General features: G+C 37.9%; 1 protein-coding gene across 3 annotated transcripts; it reads left to right on the forward strand.

The window, feature by feature from the left end:
* The first annotated feature begins 260 nt into the window (after window positions 1-260).
* Window positions 261-18,849, forward strand: LOC131017885 (protein trichome birefringence-like 24). 3 transcript variants are annotated; one of them, XM_057946619.1, is made up of 4 exons: window positions 261-511; window positions 595-904; window positions 1,442-1,734; window positions 17,809-18,849. In XM_057946619.1, the coding sequence occupies exons 2-4, from the start codon at window positions 793-795 to the stop codon at window positions 18,580-18,582; spliced, it is 1,179 nt and encodes a 392-aa protein (XP_057802602.1). In that variant the 5' UTR covers window positions 261-511; window positions 595-792; the 3' UTR covers window positions 18,583-18,849. The 3 variants fall into 3 exon arrangements, with proteins under 3 accessions (XP_057802602.1, XP_057802603.1, XP_057802601.1); XM_057946620.1 differs by having other exon boundaries at window positions 618-904; XM_057946618.1 differs by lacking the exons at window positions 261-511; window positions 595-904; window positions 1,442-1,734 and adding exons at window positions 15,851-16,314; window positions 16,848-17,140.
* Window positions 18,850-27,721: the final 8,872 nt, after the last annotated feature.

A 27,721-nucleotide genomic window follows, 5' to 3' on the forward strand; every position in this document is an offset into this window, starting at 1 on the left:
TATTTATTCATATGCAATTGAAATATTGTTTTCTATTTATCAGGAGACGTAAATTTATTCCGACTTTTGGAGCAGATTAAATCAAAGGATTTAACCTATATTTAGATACGCGCTTAATTAGCATATACCAATATTACCAATATTTAATTGCAAGCAAGCGATTAAATAGCAAAGTAGAAGTTACGTAGATTAATTGTGGTAAGTTATCACATTACGTGTACATCACAATCTATCTCTACTCTATCAGCTACATAAAAGCAAGATCTAAAATCAAGTACGGTACAGTACAACAGCCCCTCATTTCCTTGCTCTGCAACACCAACTTTCGGCCAAGACCATGCTTCTCCCTAAGTAGTCATTCAGCTGTCTGCACCATCACTTCAATTCCCTCATGTATAGAACTCAGCTACTCAAGTAATAGCCAACAAAAGTCATCATTCCCTTCATTTTACACTAACACTCTGCGGGGAAAGACAAAGAGTTTCTTTCAACTCAAATCTGGACTCAAGAGGTGAGTAAGCTTAGCTTGAACTTCTCCATTTTCTTCATAACTTCAGCCTGCAATTGTTAAGCAAAATAAGCAATTTATTTCAGCTTCTATCCATTGAACTCTACAGCAGCCTACCAACATAAAGCATTCAAGGTACCTACTAAGAGCATCCACAACGCCTACACGATAGCTGCTTACTCGTGTAAGTGTGCTATCGGAGCTCATGGTGTAGGTCTCCTCAAAAAAACAATTACTTCCTTATCAAATTGGGTGCTTCAATTCTTCTAGTGGCTCTTGCATTTATGCTTATGTACAACAAATCCTCTGATTCTTCCCCAGTTTTAAACTCCCCTTTTCTCCAAAACACGATTTCTGGTGATTCTGTGGGAAATACAGATCAAATTTCCAGCAAAGGTCAGATCTTTCTCTCTCCTTCTCTTATTTCCTAATGTGAGTGAACAAGATTTGGTGAAAGTTCTTTCTTGGTTTGTTATTTGAATTCGCACTCCAGTATTGCTAACTGCATTGTTATTATTATTAGTAGCTTTAGTGGAAGTTAGAAGATTGCATTTTGCCCCACATCATGATTGTAGTTGCTTTTGAAGGATGGATTTGACCGAAGGCTCATTCATCAACTAATGATATGTTTCCTTTTGCATTTTAGCTTTATGTGTTGTTCAAATAGTCGTAGTTTAGTTCTGCTGGGAATGATTTACTTTTCATGATTGAGTATGTTTATCCTCATTAGTAGGATTTCTCCAATTCCACTCTTTCAATGGGATATGAATCAAGCAAAATTAGGTCAAATGATAGAAATTGTAAAGGGCATTGGGATATTGCAATGTTCCAATCCATCTTAGTAAACAATGGAATAACCTATACTATATTTATCTAGCTAGACTAATCCTCAAAAGTAAAAGCTCCCTTAGTTTACCTTGATTTGGTTTGCAGAGTCCATAGGCAGTGAAGAAAAGTGCAATCTTTTCATAGGGGAGTGGGTGTATCAAGCAGAACCTCTCTACACAAATAGTAGCTGCAGCTTCATTGAGGACCACCAGAATTGTATGAAAAATGGGCGGCCCAACTCGGATTATCTTTACTGGAGGTGGAAACCCCGGGACTGTGAGTTGGGCCGGCTTGATCCTGGGAGGTTCCTGGAGTTGATGAGGAACAAAAGCTGGGCATTCATTGGTGATTCGATTTCAAGAAACCATGTCCATTCCATCCTTTGCGGACTCTCAATGGTAACGTTTCGAATGCTCATGTTGATTTTCTGCCATATATGATCATGATTTTGCCTCATGTCTAACCTATGCTTAATGGTGAACATTGATATTTTAATGCTTTTTTGTATAGTTTGTGTTCTTTGGTTTTGGAATAGATTGCATTTGTAACATGCTTCTTGTGTTGGAAGATGTGAGTGATGGCTTGGATTCTTGATCTTTCGAGTCGTTCTATTGTGCTATTAAATGGAACCAAAAGTAGTTTCGAAGGATTAAAGGTCGAGTTGTAATCGTCTTCTTTGATTTTCTTCGTTAAGACAATATTGATCGCAGGAGTATTTGTTTGGGTGCTTAAAGCATGTCCCTAGTGATTTTTGTTTAATCGTTTCATAAGGTATATGTTTTTTCACTACAAAAAAACGTACGATTACCGACGGCATTTTGCCGTCGGTAATAAGGCACGGCCGCCGGTGATAAAGGTTACCGGCGGCAACTCGTCGTCGCTAACCGGCTCGTCGGTAACGCCATTACCGACGGCGATCGGCCGCCCCCGGCAATTAACGGCGGCAAAGCCGCCGGCATTTCCGCCGTTAAATACCGCCGTTGAACGGCGGAGAGTTGCCGGAAAATTACCGACGGCAAATGCCGTCGGTAATTAGCGGCGGCGAGATCACCGTCGGTAATTTCCACCGGACGGTGGTGGCGCACACGCTGGAGTTGTTCAAGGTATTACCGAGGGCAAAATGCCGTCGGTAATTACCGACGGCATTTGCCCTCGGTAATATTTTTAAATTTATTTATTTTATTGTATATCCACAATTTATTTCGGTATTTATACAGTATTGCATAATTTAGACGAACTTCCCAGTCGGTCACCCATCTTAGTTGTGCTCTAAGTCAAGCACGCTTAACTTTGAAGTTCTTTTCGAATGGTCACCAGTACAGAACACTCGTATTATTGATATATATAGTATCTATTAATTCATTTAAAGTCTACTTCAATATACAATATCATATATATTCATAACCTTAGAATATGTCGAGATGATATACAAAAAATGTTGTTAATTACGGATTGGGCTCGTTTTCGTTCTTATTTTTATGTCGGATAAATATTTATTAATTAATTTATTATTAATTTTTGATTTTTTTTTTATCAATCTAGTTTATACACCATTCATAACCTTAGTGTTGATTGATGAGTGAATCACTAATCAAATTAACATTCTTAAGTTATAATTATAAGTTACTTACTAAGAATCTTGAATTCTTAGTAATAATATTAGATTAGTGATGATTGATGAGTGAATCACTAATCAAATTAACATTCTTAAGTTATAATTATAAGTTTCTTACTAAGAATTTTGAATTCTTAGTAATAATATTAGATTAATGATGATTGATGAGTGAATCACTAATCAAATTAACATTCTTAAGTTATAATTACAAGATTTTTACTAAGAATCTTCAATGCTTAGCAATAATATTAGAGTAGTGATGATTGATGAGTGAATCACTAATCAAATTAACATTCTTAAGTTATAATTATAAGATTTTTACCAAGAATCTTGAATTCTTAGTAATAATATTAAATTAGTGTTGATTGATGAGTGAATCACTAATCAAATTAACATTATTAAGTTATAATTATAAGTTTCTTACTAATAATCTTGAATGCTTAGTAATAATATTAGATTAGTGATGATTGATGAGTGAATCACTAATCAAATTAACATTCTTAAGTTATAATTATAAGTTTCTTACTAAGAATCTTGAATTCTTAGTAATAATCTTAGATTAGTGATGAGTGATGAGTAAATCACTAATCAAATTAACATTCTTAAGTTATAATTATAAGATTCTTCCTAACAATCTTGAATTCTTAGTAATAATATTAGATTAGTGATGAGTGATGAGTAAATCACTAATGAAATTAACATTATTAAGTTATAATTATAAGATTCTTCCTAACAATTTTGAATTCTTAGTAATAATATTAGATTAGTGATGAGTGATGAGTAAATCACTAATGAAATTAACATTATTAAGTTATAATTATAAGATTCTTCCTAACAATCTTGAATTCTTAGTAATAATATTAGATTAGTGATGATTGATGAGTGAATCACTAATCAAATTAACATTCTTAAGTTATAATTATAAGTTTCTTACTAAGAATCTTGAATTCTTAGTAGATATACAAGGTGGAACGAGAGCAGCGCTTCCAGCACGCCTCATCTCTTGAACTCTACTGTTCATCGAAGACTTTCCAGCAGCGCCTCCAGTCCGGAGCTCGGCGTGGCGGAGAGGCTGGAGAGAGATCCAGCAGCAGTATCGCCGATCCAGCAGAGAGATCCAGCCTCATCGCCGATCCGCCTCATCGCCGATCCAGCAGCAGTCGAGAGAGCTCGCCGATCCGCCTCATCGCTGGTTGCCGAGCAGCAACAGATGGGGCGTCTGCGCACCTCCTTGAGCTCCTGAGAAGCGACGTATGGACGACGGGCTGCTCCTGAGAAGCGAGGCGGCTGCGCACCTGAGCTCCGCCGCCAACGAGCATCAGCGCCGAGCCCATCCTCGATCCGCGCACTGCGCCCAGTCCCTAGCCGACACCGGAATGGAACATCGTCCTGCTGCTCCGGCATCCTCGCCGGCCGGAGCTCATGATAAGGGAGCTTCAAGAACTCCTCCCTCAAGCTTTAACTCGATGACTCATTCTGCTGCTCGGGCCACCTCGTCAGCCGGAACTCAAGATAAGGGATTCCTAAATCTCCCCTCTGTTTCTGCAAATTTTGAACACCCTCAACCTCGATATTCTTCCGCTCGGTCTATATCTGCCACGGTTGGTAACAGTGCGGTGAAGAATACTGAGCCCCAGGATGCCGCTGGGAAGACATCGGCCACAAAACCTTGTGATGCCGATTGCACGGCAGTTGATAGGAATTCTGTAAATCCTAGCGTGGCCGATAACGCTAGGATTTCTTATGCTAGTGCTACTGTTAAGCGACCTGTTAAACGGCAAGATTTAGCTGCTCATGTTTTTCATGATTTGCGTCCAACGAAGGAAGGAGATCAATTCTCTCTCAAAATTCCAAAGGCTTTATATTTAAAGGAGGTCCAAGCTTTTGAGCATGCACTAACAGGACGACTTCTGTTGGGGAAAGGCGATAAGCCACGTTCAACTATGGAGTTGAAGTCGGAGCTTCAACAGATTTGGGGTATAAATTCTGACTGGCAATTGATTCCGCTGGGAAAGGGATTTTACATGCTCCGTTTTACTACAACGACTGATAAAGCTACGGCAAAGGCAAAGGTGATCTGGGAGCTGTCAAAGGGTCTTCTTAGGCTCCGAGAGTGGACTCGCAACTTTGATCCATTCAAAGAAAACTCTCCCTTGGCTAATGTTTGGGTGCGAATTCATTATCTTCCTATCGAGTATTGGAATCCACAAATTATCTCTGGAATTGGTCGTTACTTGGGCCATCCTCTCAAGATCGATGGTGCTTCGGCAGGTAGAGATTTTGGACATTTCGCCCGTATTCTTGTTGAAATAGATATGTCTCACCCTCTTCCTAATACTCTTCTTATTGATATGGAGGATTTTTCTTTTCATATTGAGTTTGTTTTCGAAAATCTCCCTCTTTATTGTGGTCGTTGCAAGATTACGGGACACTCCCCCGATAGATGCCGCAAGTCGAAGTTTGGGGGGATGGGTGAGCAGAATGACACGGTCAATGATAAGGCTAAGATTACGCAAGTTCACAATGGACCGCATTGGCAGGCGGCGATTACCTCGAATGAACAGGCTGCAAATATAAATGTTCAACAACAACTAACTTGGAAGCCGGTGCAGCCAGAGTTTGGCCAGCAGAAGGCTGCCACTTTGAAGAAGCAGCAGCAGGTTGCTCCGACGGAATCGGCAGAGAAAGATACTCATGCTAAACCTGTTGAGGCTTGGTCAAAGATCGCCGAACAGGCGGTAAAAAAACAGATTGTTGTTCCGGTTCTTCATAAAGAGGCTGTCGAGACACGAAATGCATTTCAGGCTCTGGACTTGGAGAATAATGCGGAGACTTGTTTGGATACGGGCGTGGATCCTATTTCTGGACCGTCTTTCGGGGTTCATTTATCTGAGCCGGATTTGTTGGACAAAATACTGGTTCCGATTCAGGGGAATAAAGATGTGATTAAAGATAGTGACTTGGTCATTAACGAGGAGTACTCTGATGTGGAGGAAACTTTGGAGATGGAGGCTCCGGATGGCACGGGTTTGAACAAACCGATTATTGACGACACAGCTGTTGCTCTCGAACGTGACCCAACTTTGGACAAAAGCGGGGGGGTTTCGCATGAAGGTAACAAGGATTTGTCCGCTCTTGGCCCGGACAATATTACTAGTCGCATTAGTCGGTTAGAGCAGCAGGTTAGTCAGGGGATGCAATTACTCTCGGACAAGACGACCAAGCGGGGACGTGGCCGCCCAAAGGGCACGGGAAAGGGCATGGGAAGTGAGCCCATGCAAGCAGTTACGAAAGGTAGCATAAAAGGTCGCCTCAGGAATGCGGGGGAAATGGGCTACAATCCGAGGAACTTTGTGGTTGATTATAGCAATAGTGATAGCATGAATGCAATGAATAACATAGTTCATAGACGTTGGTCAGATGAGATGGACGACTATCCTGATTTATGGGATCGCTAGTGTCTTCAAGTTTCTTTGTTTAACGATCTCTTTTCGAGTTTCGTGCCCTTAGTCTGCGTTTTGTGCTCTCAAGGGATTTTTTTACTTTTTCTTTTATAAAAAACCTCAATTTAATAATCTTGAATTCTTAGTAATAATATTAGATTAGTGATGATTGATGAGTGAATCACTAAACAAATTAACATTCTTAAGTTATAATTATAAGTTTCTTACTAAGAATCTTGAATTCTTAGTAATAATCTTAGATTAGTGATGAGTGATGAGTGATGAGTAAATCACTAATCAAATTAACATTATTAAGTTATAATTATAAGATTCTTCCTAACAATCTTGAATTCTTAGTAATAATATTAGATTAGTGATGAGTGATGAGTGATGAGTAAATCACTAATGAAATTAACATTATTAAGTTATAATTATAAGTTTCTTAGATTCTTAGTAATAATCTTAGATTAGTGATGAGTAAATTACTAATCAAATTAACATTATTAAGTTATAATTATAAACTTCTCACTAACAATTTTGAATGCTTAGCAATAATATTAGAGTGGTGATGATTGATGAGTGAATCACTAATCAAATTAACATTCTTAAGTTATAATTATAAGATTCTTACTAAGAATCTTGAATTCTTAAGTAATATCTTACATTAGTGATGAGTGATGTGTGAATCACTAATCAAATTAACATTATTAAGTTATAATTATAAGTTTCTTACTAATAATCTTGAATGCTTAGTAATAATATTAGATTAGTGATGATTGATGAGTGGATCACTAATCAAATTAACATTCTTAAGTTATAATTATAAGTTTCTTACTAGGAATCTTGAATTCTTAGTAATAATCTTTGATTAGTAATAATCAATGTTTAAATTTTCACTTGTATTTCAATATATATTTAATTTTAATGTTTTTGTATTATTATCTTTGACCAATTTATTAGATGATAAATGAAAAAAAATAAATAAATAAATAAAAAAAAATTACCGACAGCGTTTGCCGTCGGTAATTGGAATTTGCCGTCGGTAATTAGCGGCGGAAAAATGTCGTCGGTAATTTTGGCCGGACGGCGGTGGTGCTATCGCCGAATGTCACCGGCGGTGGTGATTAGCGGCGGCCTCTTGCCGCCGGTAAATAGTGACGGCAACGCCGTCGGTAATAAATAATTTGTATTTAAATTAACATATATTTAAATTAGCGACGGCACAACCGCCGCTAATTAGCGGCGGTTGTTTTGCCGTCGGTAATGCGCCGGTAATAAGCAAAAGGCGGATCGCCGTTTTTGCCGCCGCCGTGCCGTCGGCGGCTTCGCCGTTGCTAATTTTAGCAGCTGTTTTCGCGTTTTTTTGTAGTGTTTATGCCTGAAAAATGCAACTCAAAGTGTAGAGACTCAAAAGTGATAGTCCATATGGTTGACCCAAAAACGAGTGAGTTGGTCTAATTAATTTAAAATTTTCTCGTTATTTAATTTTTAAACTTTATTTTTTAACTTTTGGAAGCTAGTAACGATAAGATTTTTTTAAAGATGTTCGAAAAATAAAAAATGATATTCATTTAGGAAAATACATGTATCATCATCTCTCGAAGAGTTGCACATTATTCCCTCAGTCCACGAAAATTCTTTTTAATCTTTCCTTTTTGTACGTTCACAGAATCATTTTTTGGAAATAATTCCACTAATTATCACTCTTAAATTTTCCATACATATTGCCACTAACGAATCCACATGAATTCATCAACTAATACCATTTTTTCTAAATTATATTCCCTCAGTCCCATTGATAACGACTCATTACTTTTCGACACGATTATTAATAAGAAGAGTGATTTAAGGGTAAAAGTGATAGAAAGCGGTGGAAACCACAACTTTTTGTTAGAGAATATAGTTTCCTTTTTTGTAACATGTCATTATCAATGGAATAGACGAAAAAGAAAAGTGAGTCATTATCAATGGGACGGGGGAAAATATGGGACCTTTTCTCCACTCGTTAAATATACAAATATTTTTTCTTTAAATCATGTCCACTTCATTGAGAAAGAGCTTTCGTGGACGAATGGAGTAGTTATTATATCAGTTGTTGTTGAAATAGTATTCATTTAATGTGGGTATTACTTTTCGATACGATTATTAATAAGAAGAGTGATTTAAGGGTAAAAGTGATAGAAAGCGGTGGAAACCACAACTTTTTGTTAGAGAATATAGTTTCCTTTTTTGTAACATGTCATTATCAATGGAATAAACGAAAAAGAAAAGTGAGTCATTATCAATGGGACGGGGGAAAATATGGGACATTTTCTCCACTCGTTAAATATACAAATATTTTTTCTTTAAATCATGTCCACTTCATTGAGAAAGAGCTTTCGTGGACGAATGGAGTAGTTATTATATCAGTTGTTGTTGAAATAGTATTCATTTAATGTGGGTATTTGTTTGTTACAAATATAATATTATTAAGAGATATATAGGCAAATTCCAGCAATCATGTTACTATAATTTGGAAGAATTTTAGTATTGTGATAAAATCTAAATAAATTAAGGTTGATATATTATATATGCAATTTTAAAAATAATCAATAATATGTATATTTACAAATCAATATTTTAGGGATGTCAATCGGGCCCATCCACCGAATTTCGGCTAGCCTTATCGGATTATGAGTTATTCGGATGCGGGCTAATCAGGTTGAAATTTGAAAATTTTTTCGGGTTAGAAATTTTCAAACCTAACCCTAAATGTTCGGGTTTCGGGCTAGCTCATCGTACTAGTCAAGCTAAAAAATTTATTTAAAAAATTAATTAATATATTTCTCTTGACAATATTATATTTGTAATAAATAAATACACGCATAAATAAGTAACATTTCTACATCGACTTAGATAATAACTAATATGTAAGTCTTAGAGATATAAAGTCTTAAAGATATAAAGATGCAATATTTTAATTAAATAAATATCATTTTTTAATTTTTACATCTAAATATTTTATGTTAAGTATTGAATTAAAAATATAGAGAAGTGAAATGATAAGTATAACTTATAATATTGAATTTCTAATACTGAATCAAAATATATTGCACAATTTTTTGGAAAAAAAAAATTATTATTATACTAATTTTTAGAAACAAAGTAATGAAGTTGAAAATCAAATCAAGCGAACATATTATTTTCGGGTCAGCCCTATAAGATTTCAAATTAATTTTTGGACCGATCCTATCGGGTGTTGACCTATTCGATTATTGGCTAATCGAATTGTAATTTTTATCGAATTAATAATTTTCAATCATAATCCTCTTAAATTAACTAATTAATCGGACCAAATCATGAATTTCGAGCTAAATTAACATCCCTATATTGCTGCAATTTGACCCAATTGGTTACCACAAAATCTTGGATACACCTAAGTATACCGTACAATCGGGTTGATTCGTATTTAAAATTGTATTCCCTCCGTTCCAGCTTTTTGTATCCACTTTTAGTTGTAAATACTACTAAAAGTGGATACAAAAAGCTGGGACGGAGGGAGTATTATTTATATGGATTGAGTTATAATATGAATTCAAATCAAGGTGCGGATCAAAATTTAAATGAAAATATAACCCGATTATACGGTACACTCGGGTGTACCTAAGACCAGCTCGTTGGTTACGGGGAACAACAAGGAAAAGAAAGCATCACTGCTAACTAATGCATATCAATTTACAATCTAATGTTTATTTTTTGTTAAAGTTGTCAAATATCCTTCATAAGATATTAAAATGAGAGGATGTCTTGATGTCGGGGATTTTTGGGAATTATTGATATTATACATATCTTCGTTGGGAGGTGTAACTATTTGTCTATTTTAGTCCAAAAAGAGCATTAGAATAAATACGAAGTGAGAGAATAGAGAAGAGAATACGAATGAAGTGTATCAATATGGAGGCTAAAGGCCTCTATTTATACAAGTAGGAAGCTAGGGTTTTAGGGAGATTTCTTGGTCAACACACATAAGATATATCTAGAAGATATATTTACAACACTTCCCCTTGATTGACCAATCCCTAAAACAAAAAATGTTGCCTCGTTAAAACCTTGCTAGGAAAACCCAATGGGACAAAACCTAGTCGAAGGAAAAAGAGTACAACTACTTCCCCTGAACTTGAAAACATTGAATATCTTTGAGTCAACGCATGCCGATCTCGTGTACCAACTTTTTGAATGTCGATGTTGGTAATGCCTTGGTGAATAAGTCCGCCAAATTATCACTTGAGCGAAATTGTTGAACGTCGATATCGCCATCCTTTTGAAGGTCGTGTGTGTAGAAGAGCTTGGGAGAAATATGCTTCGTCCTATCGCCTTTGATGTATCCTTCCTTGAGTTGTGCGATGCAAGCAACATTGTCTTCATATAAAATAGTTGGTTTGGCCTTTGATGAAGTTAACACGCACGACTCTTGGATATGACTCGTCACATTTCTCAACCATACACATTCTCGACTTGTTTCGTGGATTGCAATGATTTGAGGATGTTGCAGTCAAGGTTTGCTTCACAGATTTCCATGATATAGCAGTTCCACCACATGTGAAAACGTATCAAATTTGTGACTTAGCTTCATCTGGATCGGATAAAAATCCTGCATCCGAATACCCTACTAGAGTATTTATCAAAATTTTCTTGATAATATAATCCAAGGTCAATGGTACCCTTTAGATAATGTAGAATGTGCTTAACACCATTCCAATGTCTCAAAGTGGGTGCAGCGCTAAATCTTGCTAGAAGATTGACAGAAAAAGCTATATCTGGTCTAGTATTATTAGCCAGACAAGTCAACGCTCCAATTGCACTTAGATATGGTACTTCTGGACCAAGTATTGTTTCACCCTCTTCAATTGGTCGAAATGGATATTTCTTAGTATCAATAGATCTAAAGACCATTGGTGATGCTAATGAATGTGCATTATCCATGTAAAAGCGTTTTAACACTTTTTCTGTATATGTGGATTGATGAATAAACGTTCCTCCACGGATACGTTCCATTTGCAAACCAAGACAAAACTTTGTCTTTCCCAAGTCTTTCATCTCAATTCTTTCTTCAAATATTCAGCAGTTTTATTGAGCTCCTCAGGAGTCCCAATTAAATTTAAATCATCAACATAAACTGCTATGATTGCAAATCCACTTTCGATTTTCTTAATGAAAACACAAGGGCATATATCTTTATTCTTGTATCCTCTTTCAAAAGATACTCGCTCAGTCTATTGTACCACATACGACTAGACTGTTTCAACCCATACAACGATTTTTGCAGTTTAATTGAATACATGTTTTTGGGTTTTGACTGCAATCCTTCAGGCATTTGTTAAATTCTCCAGGAATTTTCATATATATGTCATTATGTAATGACCCATATAGATAAGCAGTTACTACATCCATAAGGCGCATATCAAGCCTTTGTGACACAGCCAAACTAATCAAAATCTGAAAGTAATAGCGTTCATTACGGGAGAGTATATTTTCTCATAATCAATTCCTGGTTTTTGTGAGAAACCTTGTGCTACGAGTTTTGCTCTATATCTCGTAACTTCATTTTTCTCGGTTCTCTTTCTAACAAAGATCCACTTGTTTTCAACATGGATTTTAGATTCCGGAGGTAGGGCTATATATAATATATTCAAATACTTTCCGGTTATCACAGGAATTTAATTCCCTTTCTATAGCTTCTTTTCACTTTGGCCAATCAAGTCTCTGTTTGCATTCTGCAACAGACTTTAGTTGAGGATCCTCATTTAAAACATGAAGAGCTATATGAAAGGCAATATATCATCAACAATGATATTTTCTCTCTCTAGTATCTGATGTAAATAATTTATTGAGATCTCATGATTTTCAGATACTTGTAATTCTTCAGGAATTACATCGCTTTCATTTGGTTGATTAGTCATTTTCGTCATTGTTTGGTTTCCATCTTGCCCCTTTCTTTTTCTAGGCATAGAATCTTTGGAACCAACTGGTCGACCACGTTTTTGACGAAGTTTAGACTCATTTGCTACCAAATTTATTTGTCCTTCAAGGAAATCAATTTTAGCTGGAGTATTTGCAGCATGTATGTGAGATTGTGTCACTTTTCTTGTATCTACAAAAGCATCAGGAATTTAATTTGCAATATTTTGCAAATGAATGATCTTTTCAATTTCTTGTTCACATTGATTTGTTCTATAATCAAAATGTGATAAGTTTTTCTCATTTCAAGAGAGTTCCTTGTGCTTTTCTGGATGTAGATTTATTCCTCATAATGTTGGAAATGTCATTTCGTCAAAATGACAATCTGCAAAACGTACAGTAAATAAATCATCTGTTAAAGGTTCTATATACCTTATAACCGAGGGTGAATCAAATCCAACATATATCCCAAGTCTTTGTTGGGGACCCATTTTTGTTCGTTGTGGGGGGTACAATTGGGACTTAAACCGCGCAACCAAAAGTTCGTAAGTGAGAAACACCAGGTTCTCAGCAAAAAAATAATTTGCATTGGGAAGTATTCATGATTGGCTTATGTCGAACTAATGTTGCAGCATGTAATATGGCATGACCCCAAACAATAGTTGGGAATTTTGATTTCATAAGTAATGGTCTAGCAATAATTTGAAGACGTTTAATCAATGATTCTGCTAAACCATTTTCAGTATGGACACAAGCTACTGGATATTCAATCTCAATTTCAATAGCCATACAGTAGTTTTCAAATGCTTGAGACGTAAACTCACTAGCATTATCAAGACGAATTCTTTTAATTGAATTGTTTGTGAATTGAGCTCTTAATTTTATTATTTGAGCAAGTAGTCTAACAAATGTTGCATTTCTAGTAGAAAGCAAGCATACATGTGACCATCTATAAAAAACATCAATCAATACCAATACTATAAAGTATCGAAAAAGTCCACAAGGTGGATGTATAGGTCCACAAATGTCTCCTTGAATTCTTTCTAAGAAAGATGGAGATTCGGTATTAACCTTCGTATATGAAGGTCTAATGACTAACTTGCCTTGCGCACAAGCATCATATGGGAATTCATTTGTAAAAAGAACCTTTTGATTTTTATGTTGTGCCCATATAAATTATTGATTATTCAGCGCATCATAGTTGCTCCAAGATGTCCAAACCTATCATGCCAAAGCTTAAAACTTTTGTGTCATTGAACTTCGCGTTCATGACATGGTTTGTCTCAATTGCTTTTATGAATGTATAATACATTCCAGAAGGTAGTGATGCTAATTTTTCTTTTGTTAGCTTATAGCCGGAAACAAAAGAATTTATGCAAATATATTCATCTACCTTTCACACAATTGTCTTGATGTGGTATCCATTATTACGGACATTATTGAAACTTAGCAAGTTCATTTTAAACTTACTAGAGTACAGGGCATTTTCAATATCTAATTTAGTATCATTTGGCAAAATGATACAAGCTCTTCCGGAGCCTTCAATGATTTTTGATGCACCTGATATTGTGTTAACATTATTCTCATCTAATGTCAACTTAAGGAAACACTTCTTCTTTTGAAGAATAATATGTGTATTTTTATTTACCAAGACAAATATCACAAGATTTCATATGATATTAATGTATATATATTCATGCCTTGTTAAAAACCTCTCCGCAAAAACCCTATGGAAAAAATTCGGTAGAGGAAAAGAGTACAAGACATATATATTTACTCATATATTACAGTATTTGTCTCGTTAAAAACCTTAACTAAGAAAACCTCGTAGGAAAAAAACTTAGTAAGGAAAAAAGAGTACAACCATTTGGCCTTTAGGGCCATTTGACCTTCACGGTCTAGTTTTCAAAAGCATGTAATATATGTTTCTATTCAAGAGCATGTAATATTCTTCAGGAATATTACTTGTGCTACTTTAATAGCATCAACTTAAGATCTTGAATGTAATATTATTCAGAACACTACTTGTGCTCAAGGTCTAATTTTCGTGAGCATATAATATGAATTGCTCTTCAAAAGCATGTAATATCCTTTAGGAATATTACTTATGCTACTTTAATAGCATCAATTTAAGATCTTGAATGTAATATTCTTCAGGAATACTACTTGTGCTATTTAAATAACATCAATTAATTTTCAAGATCATTTTGAAAAAAAATAGACTGTATATATATAGTATATCAGAATATAACATGTCAAACCTCTAAATAAGAGCACAATAAATTGAGCAATTCGTATGAAAAATTGGTTCTGAGCAATTCGTATGAAAAATTGGTTCAAGAGTTATAAGGGATTTTTTTTTTTTTTTTTTTTTTTTAATTATTAAATGTTGATATAAAGGCATAAACATATGGAACAAGTAACAGAGCAATCTTATTTCACGTCTTTTGACTCAAACTGCATCATACGGGTTTGCCATTCGGAATTAATAGATTAATGTTCATTATGCCATAAAAGCAATAACATTAATAAAAGCAATTGAATAGAAAGGGATTACAAGGCACTGTTGATCCAATCTCTTATTTTGCCTTCAATTTTATTAGATAATACTAATCGACCATTTTCATGTGTTTATAAAAAAAAATTGAATGTTTGATATATATATGATGCAGCCGCCGTGATTAAAGTAATTCATCACAAAATAAATCACAGATCTAATTTGAAGCAGTCGAATAAAAATAATTTTAATGAATTCGATTGTAAATATCAAAATCAAATTTAATAAATCTACTAGTACCTTGCAGGAAAGACACGATTCTTTCCTAGGGCATACCTTCAATATAAACGATAATAGAGACTCAGGGTTAGAGATTGGTGCTGATAACGTGTTATAAACTAGAGAGAAGTGAGAGAATAGAGAAGAGAATACGAATGAAGTGTATCAATATGGAGGCTAAAGGCCTCTATTTATACAAGTAGGAAGCTAGGGTTTTAGGGAGATTTCTTGGTCAACACACATAAGATATATCTAGAAGATATATTTACAACAGTCGTTGCATTTTTATACACCGTTTTCGTCTAGGAAAATTAATTTTATAAAAAATAATAGTAATAAATATTATTAAAAATAATTAAATATATTATAAATATATAAAAAAATATTTTCATATACTTTCTTCGTCCATAGTTAAGTATCAAATCCCCCTATCGATAACGTCCCTATCGCGTATAGGACCTTATAATAAGGGTAAGAGCTGTTTACTATCTCAACGTAGTAAAATCGCACCAAATATCCCCTGCGTTTTAACGGCGATTAGCACCATTAGAAATGGTTAAGTATCAAATTTCCCCCTATCGGGGGTATTTGGTGCGATTTTGACACATTGAGGTAGTAAATAGCTCTTATCCTAATTATATGGTCCTGTACGCAATAGAGACACATCGATTGGGGAAATTTGGTACTTAACCCAAAATAATAATACAAAAAATAAGTGAGAATTATCAATAAGTGGAGAACATCCTTGGGCAATCGACAAATCGAAGTGCAACAGTTACAAATAATAATAGTAATTGAATGCCTCAAAAGAAAAATTCATTAATTGAAGCTCTCACTTCTGGAGTTGTCGGTTGATCTAATAGAAAGAGCTTCAAAATCAACGTAGACAAGAATCAAATAGCTAAAGGTATAAAAGGGAGATACTGTGGTTCAGCTTTAGCTGAGACTGAGAGGGAGAAGTAATTGAAGTCGCAAACAGAGATGGTGAAGAAAGTGGAGCACTGCCATTGGAGCTCATGGTGGAGGTCTCCTCAAAGAAACAATTACTTCCTTATCAAATTGGGCGCTTCAGCTCTTCTAGTGGCTCTTGCATTTATGCTTATCTATAACAAATCCTCTGATTCTTCCGCAGTTCTAAGCGCCCCTTTTCTCCAAAACACGATTTCTGCTGATTCTGTGGGAAATACAGATCAAATTTCCAGCAAAGGTCAGATCTTTCTCTCTCCTTCTCTTATTTCCCATTGTGAGTGAACAAGATTTGGTGAAAGTTATTTCTAAGTTTGTTATTTGAATTTGCAGTCCAATGTTGCTAACTGCATTGCTATTATTAGTAGCTTTAGTGGAAATTAGAAGATTGCATTTTGTCCCACATCATGATTGTAGTAGCTTTTGAAGGATGGATTTGACCAGAGGCTCATTCATCAACTAATGATATGTTTCCTTTTGCATTTTAGCTTTATGTGTTGCTCAAATAGTCATAGTTTAGTTCTGCTAGGAATGATTTACTTTTCATGATTGAGTATTTTTATTCTCATTAGTAGGATTTCTCCGATTCCCCACTCTTTCAATGGGATATGAAGCAAAATTAGCTCAAATGATAGAAATTGTAAAGGGAATTGGGATATTGCAAAGTTCCAATCCATTTTACTAAACAATGGATTAACCCTATACTATATTTATCTATCTAGACTAATTCTCAAAAGTAAACGTTCCCTTAGTTTACCTTGATTTGGTTTGCAGAGTCCATAGGCAGTGAAGAAAAGTGCAATCTTTTCATAGGGGAGTGGGTGTATCAAGCAGAACCTCTCTACACAAATAGTAGCTGCAGCTTCATTGAGGACCACCAGAATTGTATGAAAAATGGGCGGCCCGACTCGGATTATCTTTACTGGAGGTGGAAACCCCGGGACTGTGAGTTGGGCCGGCTTGATCCTGGGAGGTTCCTGGAGTTGATGAGGAACAAAAGCTGGGCATTCATTGGTGATTCGATTTCAAGAAACCATGTCCATTCCATCCTTTGCGGACTCTCGATGGTATAGTTTCGAATGCTCATGTTGATTTTCTGCCATATATGAACATGATTTTGCCTCATGCCTAACCTATGCTTAATGGTGAACATTGATATTTTAATGCTTTTTTGTATAGTTTGTGTTCTTTGGTTTTGGAATAGATTGCATTTGTAACATGCCTCTTGTGTTGGACGATGTGAGCGATGGCTTGGATTCTTGATCTTTCGAGTCGTTCTATTGTGCTATTAAATGGAACCAAAAGTAGTTTCGTAGGATTAAAGGTCGAGTTGTAATCGTCTTCTTTGATTTTCTTCGTTAAGACAATATTGATCGCAGGAGTATCTGTTTGGGTGCTTAAAGCATGTCCCTAGTGATTTTTGTTTAATCGTTTCATATGGTATATGTTTTTTATGCCTGAAAAATGCAACTCAAAGTGTAGAGACTCAAAAGTGATATTCATGGGAAAATTTTCGATTTCTGAAATAGAATATCAGTTTTTTCTTGAATTTGTTAAGCATGAAGAAATTCATGAGGCAGCAGATTGTCATTCTCAGCGGCAGAATTCCAATTAAAAATGTTTGCATTAGGCAAAAAGCAACTTAATTAGAACATAGGCTTATTTTAGTATTGAATGTATTCTTCTGTAATCAAGAAACTAAAAGAATAGGATATTTGGTATCATGCTTTGCCAGGTTGAAAGCCCTATCGAAGTTTACCACGACGAGAGCTACAAATCTCGAAGATGGCTCTTCCCATTGCACAACTTCACCTTATCAGCTGTCTGGGCTCCTTTCCTAACTTACGCCGCGACCTTTGAAGATAACAACGGCGTTTCCACATCCGATATCCAACTGCACCTTGATGTGCTAGACAAGAATTGGACCGAGCAGTACAAGAGCCATGACTACGTGATGGTATCCGTTGGCAAATGGTTCACAAAAACTGCAATCTACTACGAGAACAACACCGTGCTGGGCTGTTATAACTGCACCAACAGCGACCTCACCAAGCTGCGTTTCAACTTTGCATACCGCAGAGCCATGAGGACTGTCTTCGACTACATCATAGCATCAAATCACGAGGGCGTGACCTTTTACAGGACCTCCTCACCGGATCACTTTGAGGGGGGCGAGTGGTTCAGTGGTGGAACGTGTAAGAGGAAAGCACCGGTGAAGGAAGGGGGGTTCGAGCTAAACAAGCCGGACAAGCTCCTACGTGACGTGGAGGTGGAGGAATTGGAGAAGATGTTAGCAAAAGCATCGGAGAGGGGCGTGAATATCAGGCTTTTTGACGTGCATCTCATGTCATTGTTGAGACCCGATGGGCACCCTGGACCCTACAGATTTTATCAGCCATTTGTGCAAGACGCAAACGCGAAGGTGATAAACGATTGCCTGCATTGGTGCCTGCCTGGCCCTATTGATTCTTGGAATGATGTTTTGATGGAGATGATCTTAAATGGTTGAGAGAATTGGTGATTCTTGCAGTATTGATCAATGGTGGTGGATTGATGAGGAAAGTGGTAGGATGATTTTGGTGAGATTTTGAAGAAGTTGATTGTTTTACATTTGGAGTTGGAGGTGAAGAATCACTTTTTCTTGACTCTCAAAAACGAGAGTTGAAAAGCATTTACATTAGATGAGGGTTGGATTGATGGCTTTTTGTTTAGTAGGAATACAATATTAGTGTTGAACTTGTATGTTGTTTAAATGTCATTACATAAAATTGACATCTATTAGAGCATCCACAATGCTTGTAGCTTAGAGGGGTGTCTTAGGAGTGGGCCCCACCTAAGACACACCCCTCTCCAATGCATTGTGTCTTAGGTGGGTGCTTAGATCCTCATTTCCACAAAATTCATATTTCTACACTTTTATTTTTAAAATTAAAATTTCATTAAAATTAAAATTCTACATTACAATAATTTAAATAAAATTAAAAATATAATTAAAATACGATAATAAAATAAAAAATAACATAATTTCCTAATTTAAATAAGCCCTCGACGCTTGAGCACTTCTTGGACTAGGTGGTTGTGCAAGGCCAATTGTGCATCCGTCATACCCGTCGTGTCCTTGTTCAAGAGCTTCATATCCATCTCCTCCCGTTTCATATCGGCTTGCATTTTTTTGACTTCGGCGATTTCCCCCGTTTTGAGAGCATGCTCCCGCATGCTTTCGGCCACCTTCTCGAGGGCGTCGGAGAATGCTGATCCTCCTCCCGAAGACCCTTCTCCCTTCTTCGCCTTGCCCTTGTCTCGCTTTGCCGCTTTTTGGCCTTGGGGTCTCGCCGTGACACTCGGCTCCGAAGAAGTAGTGGTTGATCCACCATCGGAGCCCTTCGACTTTTTGGCGGAGTGGACATCCCCGGCTTGCGACGTGAATCTTTGGCAGTCACGAAGCACTTTTCAAGCTTTGACGTAGGAGAATTGCTTCTTGAAATTCGCCTCGAACATCGTCTGGGCTTGTTGGAAGATTTGATCGTCGCTCATACCATTCCCCCAATTGTCCTTGCAAGTGTTGTAGAAGCCCTCGAAGAATTTTGTCTCCCTTTGGACACGGGCGAAGTGGGACTTGAGATGATCCGGCTTTCGTGGCGGCGCTCCCGACGTATTGAGCGCGTTGAACTTCTCGGCGATTGCTCCCCAATATTGGAGTAACTTTTGGGAGGTCCCCAAAACAGGATTGTGGGTTGCCTCCGCCCACAATATTGTCACGAGCTCGGACTCCTCGCTAGAATATGCAGCGCGGGTGCCCTAGGCTTTCGGCTTCGCCTCCTCCGGCTCTTCTTGAACGTTAGCGTTCGCCGCCGGCATAGGAACATTTCCCGTAGCCTAGACATTGGAGGCTTGTGAAAATGGAGGAAACCCCATCATTGGAAGCCTCGTTCCGCCTTGTTGCTCGAGGTATTCATCGAATTCACGATCCATCTTTGGAAATATAGAAGAGAGCATTGTTTTTGGGAGAGAATTGTAGTTGAAGATGTTGGTGAATTTGAAAGAGTGGAAGAGTGGTATTTATAGAAGGGAGGAAAAAAGAAAAAAAAATAATAAATTCAAAAGAGCCGTTGAAATCAACGGTCGATTTAAAAAAAAAAATAGCAAACGGTCGAATTAATTCAAAAAAGCCGATTTTTGTTTTTTTTAAAAAAATTGGGCGCGTCCGAAGGACGCGCCATACTCTCTCCTCTCTCGCCCCGGGTCCAGGCTTCGACCCCGCCTCGCATCTGGGCGCGTCTCCAGCGCGCGGCCTCTTCCTTCGACGCGGGTCGATCCCCCCTTCGCAACTCGCGCTGCAGTTGCTCTTATGCTTTCATATATATCGCAAAAGTAAAAATATGTTAATAGTAAAATTTAGTGACATATTTTTACTAACATTTAAAAATTATTAATCTAATTTTGTGACATGTAAAAGAGTAATAAATGGAGTACTTTATAAGGGTAATTAAATTGGTTTTTGCTCTTATTTTAAAAATCTGTATCTAAATACATAATCTTTCATTTTTGTCTCGTTTTTGTTTGGTGATCGATTTTTTCTTACGCCGACGCCGGAAGTGACATGGTGGCAGCCGGAATTGATACGGTGGCAGCCGAAAATGACACTCTAGACATATTTTTGACATGTAAAAAAAAAATTAAAAAAAAAACCCACATTATCATCTTTCCCAACCTCCCCCACCCCCAAGCCCTAATTCCCCTCCCCCGCCGCCGCCCCTTCCCCCACTCTCCGTCGTCGCCGCCGCCTCTCCCATCCGCACAGAACAAGAAGAGGGGCGGCGAAATTCAAACAGAATATTCAAGCAGAAGGCTTCCACACAAACCTCACAACAATTGCTTCCTCAACTACGCCGCCACCTCCGTCGCCACGACACACTAGAGAAGAGAAATGGCGGCGACATCTGGAGAGCTTCTCGCACGCGAAACATCTGGAGAGTTCGATCTCGGCGATGGGAAGAGTGATGGCGAAGAAGAAGGCGAGCCACGAGAGCGTGGCACGGAGAAGAGGCTAGGGATTGGTCGAGCTCGTTTCGGGGTGGAGCAAGAGGGGGGGTTCAAGCGACACCATGAAAGTACAGGTGCCAGCAGCGAGGTGTGTGAAACCATAGATCCCCAAATCCACAATCCCCTACTCCTTCTTCAATTTTCGGCGACTGTCGAGAAACTACAGCCACCGCCGCACGCCCAAGTCAGTTTGAGGATTCGTGCCCCATTTCAGCAGTGCTTTTAGAGGCCGGAGCGGCGGGAGGAGGGGGCGAGAATGGGGTAGCGAGAGGCAGCGATGCGGTTTGAGATACGGGCGGCGCCCTACATTGCGTGTGTTTGTGTATCAAGGGAAGGAATCCTGAGAGGGCCGATGATGGTGCCCGGAATGGCAATGGCTTCGGTGATGGGAAACAGCGGCGGCCGATTTTGGGAGAAAGAGAGAGAAAGACAGATCTTGGAGAAAGAGAACTGTGGTGTTTGATTTTGGGAGACAGAGAGAGATGACTCAAGCGGAAATTGATGGGGAAATCTGAAATGGAATAGAAAAGAGAGCTTGAGAGGGACTCAAGCGAACGGCGGCCGGCGGCGATGGTGGTGGCAGGGGCGACGGCTAGTTGGGGGATGAAAAAATTAGGGTTTTGTTTCTCTTATAGATGAGTGTAAAAACTTCTAACTTTTAATATGAGGTATTTGATAAGATTTCTCCCTATATATGTGTGTGTGGTGCGGTTCTGATGAAAACCACATAATTCGTGAGAACATGAGAATCATTCAAATTATTGCATTTGCTATACAAATTAATATATCCGTTATTAAATTAACTGAATTCGAAAAAAATAATTTTTTTACTCCCTTTAGGATTCGAACCCAAGTTCTGTATTCATCCATCAAACACCACGATCGTGACAAGCTAATCGATCAGGGTGAACCATGTCAGGTCCAGCAGGCTGTCACTTAGCTTCAGTGTTAAAAAAAGAGTAGGATTGATGATTTTTATGTTGAGGTCCTGAGGAATATTTAGTGGGAAAAAAAATGAATAAGTAGATATCAACACAATTCGTAACAAAGAATGAGTTTATATCAATATCTCAAAATGAAAAAAAAAATAAAAATGGATCAAATGTACAATAATATCCACATTTAATGGTGAATTTGTAGCCTCTTTAATCTTCTGGGTCTTCTCGTTCATCGAAACCCAAGAAAGGAACATACACTGAATTCTTGGTTGTCTTTTATCTTCTGGTATCGAAAAGTCCTCTTTTCACTTAGACACGTGCCAAAATTATCGATAAACACGTAACGAATATATTACAGAGCATCGACTCTTTTATCTTTCAATCTGGAACACAGCACTTCGACTTTCTCAGAAGTATGCACAGTAACAACATAAATCTTCAGGATTCTTATCTTCAATTCTTCCCCGCTTTGGGGATCTTCGAAGGGTAGATGTAGATCCTTTGCATGTTATATCGTGACCCATCTTCAGGATATGTGACTTCCGCGGTTTCAATTTTCGGCGCTTGATAACACTCACTTTTTTATGGTCTTTAATGTTCATAATATGATGTCAATTTTATAGGGACCCATCTGTCACTTTTTCATTGAGTGTTTGATGATTGTTTTGTGCTTAAATTGTTTTATCTTGTGAAATACGATACTTTTTTGTACCTTGGTGATTTTTACAGAAATATTGAGTTCGAATTTGGACTATTGGTCTTAATGAAAGTTGTAGACAATCGCGATATGAGTTTGTAGGCGCAAACGGTTTGCAAATCCGAGTTCGGATGAGAAAGATATGGTTGAAACAAGAAAGTCGCCCGCAACAATGAATAGTGCCCGACGGGAATTTCCGAATATTCCGGATTTTGCGGGATTTTGAGATTTTATCAGTATTTTTCAGTTCTGTCCTGTATTTATCCCATGTGCCTATATATAGGTAATTTTTCTTTAATCTATTAGACACCTATCTTCACCTCTTTTTCACCCGTTTTCATATTTTTCAATTTTAGACTTAGAATTTTATTGCTTCCATAGATTAGATTTATTTTCATGCAACATTGAATACTTCAACATTCAAGATGTTATTTAGATTTCTTTCCAAGTTTTATCAATTTTATTTATTTTTATTGTTTTCTTATTTATTACTCCATCCGTCCGCCAAAAGTATTCCACAATTACTATATTTGGCGTCCGCAAAAAGTATTCCACTTTCCTTTTTAAGCCATGGTCCCACCATCCACCTTTATATTTTATCCTTACAAACACTCTTTATTTACAAAAAACTCACCCTAAATTCAATCTCAACCACACATCTCATAAAGTGGTGGGGCCCTTTCTCCACTACATCAACATCATCACACATTTTATTAAACTCCGTGCCCGGCCAAAGTGGAATACTTTTGGCGGACGGAGGGAGTATGTCTTTAATTTACTTCCTGATGTCTAACTAGTTTTCTTTTTTGATTCTAGGGTTTGTAAATAGCTAGTTAGATTTATGTGATTGACTTGTTCATACCTTTTTTCTTCCAATTTCTGATTCATAATTCATAGTGCTTGATTTCTTATGGATTATCTGGTCAATAATTTGCATGTGTAGTTATTCAGTTTGAAACCTAACGGAGATAACTTTTTAGCGAATTCATGAATGTATGATATGATTTTAATCTTGAGACCTGACGGAGATAGGTGGATCATATAGAGCTATTCTTGTTGGATTTGTATACTGAAAGCAAGAACTTTATGCTTGTATACAATGATTCCTGTTATTCACTATTTTTATCTCCTATCTGATTGTGTTCATGATTGCATATGTATGTTCTTTATCTCTGTATAAGTAGATTATATGGTGTGTTGTAGATCACAGAAGACCATATAATTGGAATAACCTTAAGAGATATAATATGATCACAGCCGAAATAACTCTAGGACAAGTTATTGGTTTAGGCTGCAGTATAGATGGAAGTAGTTTGTCTTGGCTACTTGTCTATACTGGTACGTCATTACGTATTGATAGGACCACAGTTTGAGATGTATTCTTCTATCTGACTTAAGTGAAGAATCAAGATCTCGATGACTTATAAATCTTAATACTAATAAGTATTCAGATATATATATTAACTCGTATATCACTTTGACTTACTATGGGTGAAAGTTATATACTAACTCGAGTACTCTGTATCTTGGGTGATAGCGGTTAATATATGATATTTGATTATCTGTATTAGTACTCGTATCCGGTATAGGATAATGACATCCCCTTAAGGAGCTCAATAAGGTTTATTACGCTAAACCCTGCAGGTTGATTAAGTTCAGGCGTAATAATAAAGATTGAGTGGTACTGCTTAAGGAATTATTAAGAGATTAATTAATTTAAGCTGTCAGAGCTCTAATTAATTAATGGATGTCGGATATTTTAAATACGGAGATTTAATAAGTCTAAATACAAGCCCCGACTCATCACCGGCAATAAAGGGGTAAGTCAGTATCGGTTCTCTAGTGGAATGAACTGATATTTATAAATTAATTATGGTCTGGGCTGACCATGGATAAATTAATTTATTTGAGGCCCATCTTTATTCCTTGTATCTGGTCCCTGGGCTGGCCCAATGTCTCCTAGCCCTAGAAGAGCCAGAAATCGTCCCTCACAAGAAAGCAGCGCCCCATACGTATTTAATTATCTATTAAATACAGCTGTCAGCTCTCAGGAAAATACACTGACAAAAATTAGGGTTTTTGAGAGCAGAGGGGGCGCAGGAAACGTGAGTGACATTCTGTCTTGGGAATTTCCATAGCTCGTTGTCCATCCAACGTTGGGAATTGAGCGGGATACAGTCGAGAAGATCAGAGCTGGAGTCTGAATCATTCGACACGATCATCAATCATCTGTGCATCCGATTCTCAAGTAAGTTTTCCTAACACCTGTGTGCAGCTGTTAAATTCATAGGAGCATGTTAGGAATTAATCGTTGTATGATGAATTAATAATAATCCAAGAAACGATCATCGGGCAATCGACTATTAATTCAATTTAATATTCCTTCAATTGGTATCAGAGCCCAGGATTAATTTCTTGGCTCTATTATTAATTTGTGTACGATTAATAATGTGCGTTGTTTTTAACTGTTGTTGTTCTTCGTGGCTTGTTGATTCGTGGGATACGTCGGTTTGACGTTGTAATTATTTTTCCACCACGAGAAAATCCGTGGTTAGATTAGATTTTCGAATTGTATTCGTTTTTCTGTTGTAATCTGTAATTATGGAAAACAAACGAAGAACACGAAGAACGGGAATGAGGCTAGGGCACCGGAATCAGGTTGCAGGCGGCCGCGCGAGGCGTGGCGAGGCTGGGCGAGGGCTGGAAGCAGCGGGCAGGGGCGGTGCGCGCCCGGGGCTGCGCCTGCGCGCTGCGCGCCCGGCGGGCGGCACGCTGCCGCTGCTGCCGCTGCTGTTGCCGCACGCTGGAGCCGCTGCTGTCGCCATTCGTTGCTGCTGCCGGGGACGCCAAGCCAAGTCAGGCGAGAGCTGCTGCCGACCGTTGACGCTGCTGGAGGTGCCGGACCGTGCAGACGGAGGGTGCGGCGATAGGCGGAAATCGCGGCGCTGCAACGCTGGTGTCGGGTGGAGGCTCACCGGAGCAGCAGCGATGGCTGACGATGTCGCCAGCAGGAGAGCAGTTGGTAGGCAACGACGCCTGAGATCGACCGGATTGTATGCAGCGCCGCTCTGGCGGCGCGAAACCCTAGCAATGGAAGGTGCAGGTCGCGGGTCAGAAGGGTGAAGAACCGGATCCGAGGCGCGGATCCGGGTACTGTTCGCGGGTAGGGTCTGTTGACTCCGGGTTCTGGGCCTTTGACCGCGAGTTTGGGCCCAAACAAGGGCTGGATCAGTATTTTGAGCCTGTTTAGGCGGTTTTTGGGCTTTTTATTGTCCTTTTTATTTATTTTATTTTTTCTTTAAAATAGAATAGATGTTGGGTTTCCACGAATGGGTCACGAAGAATTTTAATTCTTTAATTATGTTCTTTGCATGTCGTGGTTGTTAATCCCTTATGCTCTTTACCTGCTTTTGCCCGTCTTTGTTTGTTAATATTTGTTTATTAATTGCGCTTAGACGAGCATGATAGTAGGTTTGCTGTTTTCTTAAGCATGTTTTAGAATTCTGCGAGCATGATTTACATGTTGCGTTCTAGAGAAGCATGTTTAGGTTTATGTGCTTGAGCATGAACAAACCTTTTGAAAGAAAAAAGACTAAGCAGTTTAATAATTTTTATAGTAATTAAAAATTATTTTAGACCTCCACATGCGGTCTCTAGACAAAGTGATTAGCAATATGAGTAACGGTCCACCCCACGTAGCTTACTTCATATCTGTTTCTCATAAGTTTGTCAGAAGAGGTTTCTATAAAAATATTTAAACCATTGAAGTAGTGGGAGTTATGCAGTAACGGTCCACCCCACGTGGCTTACTTGTATAATTTTCATAAGTACTTTGGAGAATGGTATTAAATAAGATAACCAAGAAAATTAAATTGAAAGCGACATGGTCCGCGTGAGTATGTTAATTTCGAGAATTTAATTTTCAAGGTTAAAATGTGGTTATTGCTTAGATATCATATCAAGTACAATGTACAACTTCCCCACGAAGTCCCTTCTTGATGATGATATGGTCTAGTTAAGGTGCCAACTATTAATTTCCTTTGTCAAAAGGTTAAGTTGACATGGATGGAAATTAAATGACTAGGTGAATAGTCTGGTTGAGGAGTTCGTGTGTAACTGTCCACCCCACGTGGCTTACACATGGGATTCTTTGAGCCGTTGGAGGTTTCATTAATATTGTTTTATCAAAAGGTTACAATATTATTGTTACGAATTATATGCTTTTCATGTTCTTACATGTTTATTTGTTTACTTTCAGATATGTCTATGTCTCCGATAGTTAATATTCTAGCAAACAATCCTCTCACCGGTCCTAATTATACCGAATGGAAACGCCATATTATGTACATACTTGACGCTGATGAGCACAGTTTTGTGCTTACCACTCCACGTCCCGCGGCCTTAACTGATGGGTCGACTGATGCGGAACGAGAGGCGCATAAAAGGTGGCACAAGTCAAATAATATGGCCAAGTGCTATATTATGATGACTATGTCACAAAATTTGCAACTCCAGCATCAAGGCATGGACGATGCAGCGACCATCATGTTAAATCTCTCTGAGGTTTATGGGGAATCTGAAAGATCTGCTCGCTTTAACATCATGAGAGAAATCTTAGGATGTGTTATGAGCGAGGGCAGTTCTGTGCACGATCATGTCATGCATATGACAAATCTGTTTGACAGGCTTGATCTGCTAGGAGGGGGTATCGAAGGCGAAGCCAAGGTCGATATCATCCTCAATTCTCTCCCCAAATCCTTTGAGAATTTCCGTCTCAATGTCGTTATGAGCAAGGTCAACTATACTCTTAATGAGTTATTGAATGCTCTAGTTGCGGCAGAGGGAGTCATGGGCTCGCGTAAAGGGAAAGAGGTCCTTGTTGCTGCCAAGGGATCTACTTCTTCGTCGAAAGGCGGGAAAAAGAAGTGGAAAGGTCCAAAGGGCAAGCATGACAATGAAGCTAGTGGGAG

The sequence above is a fragment of the Salvia miltiorrhiza genome, chromosome 3, assembly GCF_028751815.1.
Source record: "Salvia miltiorrhiza cultivar Shanhuang (shh) chromosome 3, IMPLAD_Smil_shh, whole genome shotgun sequence".
NCBI lineage: Eukaryota > Viridiplantae > Streptophyta > Magnoliopsida > Lamiales > Lamiaceae > Salvia > Salvia miltiorrhiza.

Bases quoted from the DNA above. Each gene is read 5' to 3' on its own strand.
- LOC131017885 (XM_057946618.1), top strand. From the start codon at position 16,089: ATGGTGAAGAAAGTGGAGCACTGCCATTGGAGCTCATGGTGGAGGTCT. The intron at 16,315-16,847 runs GTCAGATCTTTC...TTTGGTTTGCAG, and splicing joins AGATCAAATTTCCAGCAAAG to AGTCCATAGGCAGTGAAGAA. The intron at 17,141-17,808 runs GTATAGTTTCGA...ATGCTTTGCCAG, and splicing joins TCCTTTGCGGACTCTCGATG to GTTGAAAGCCCTATCGAAGT.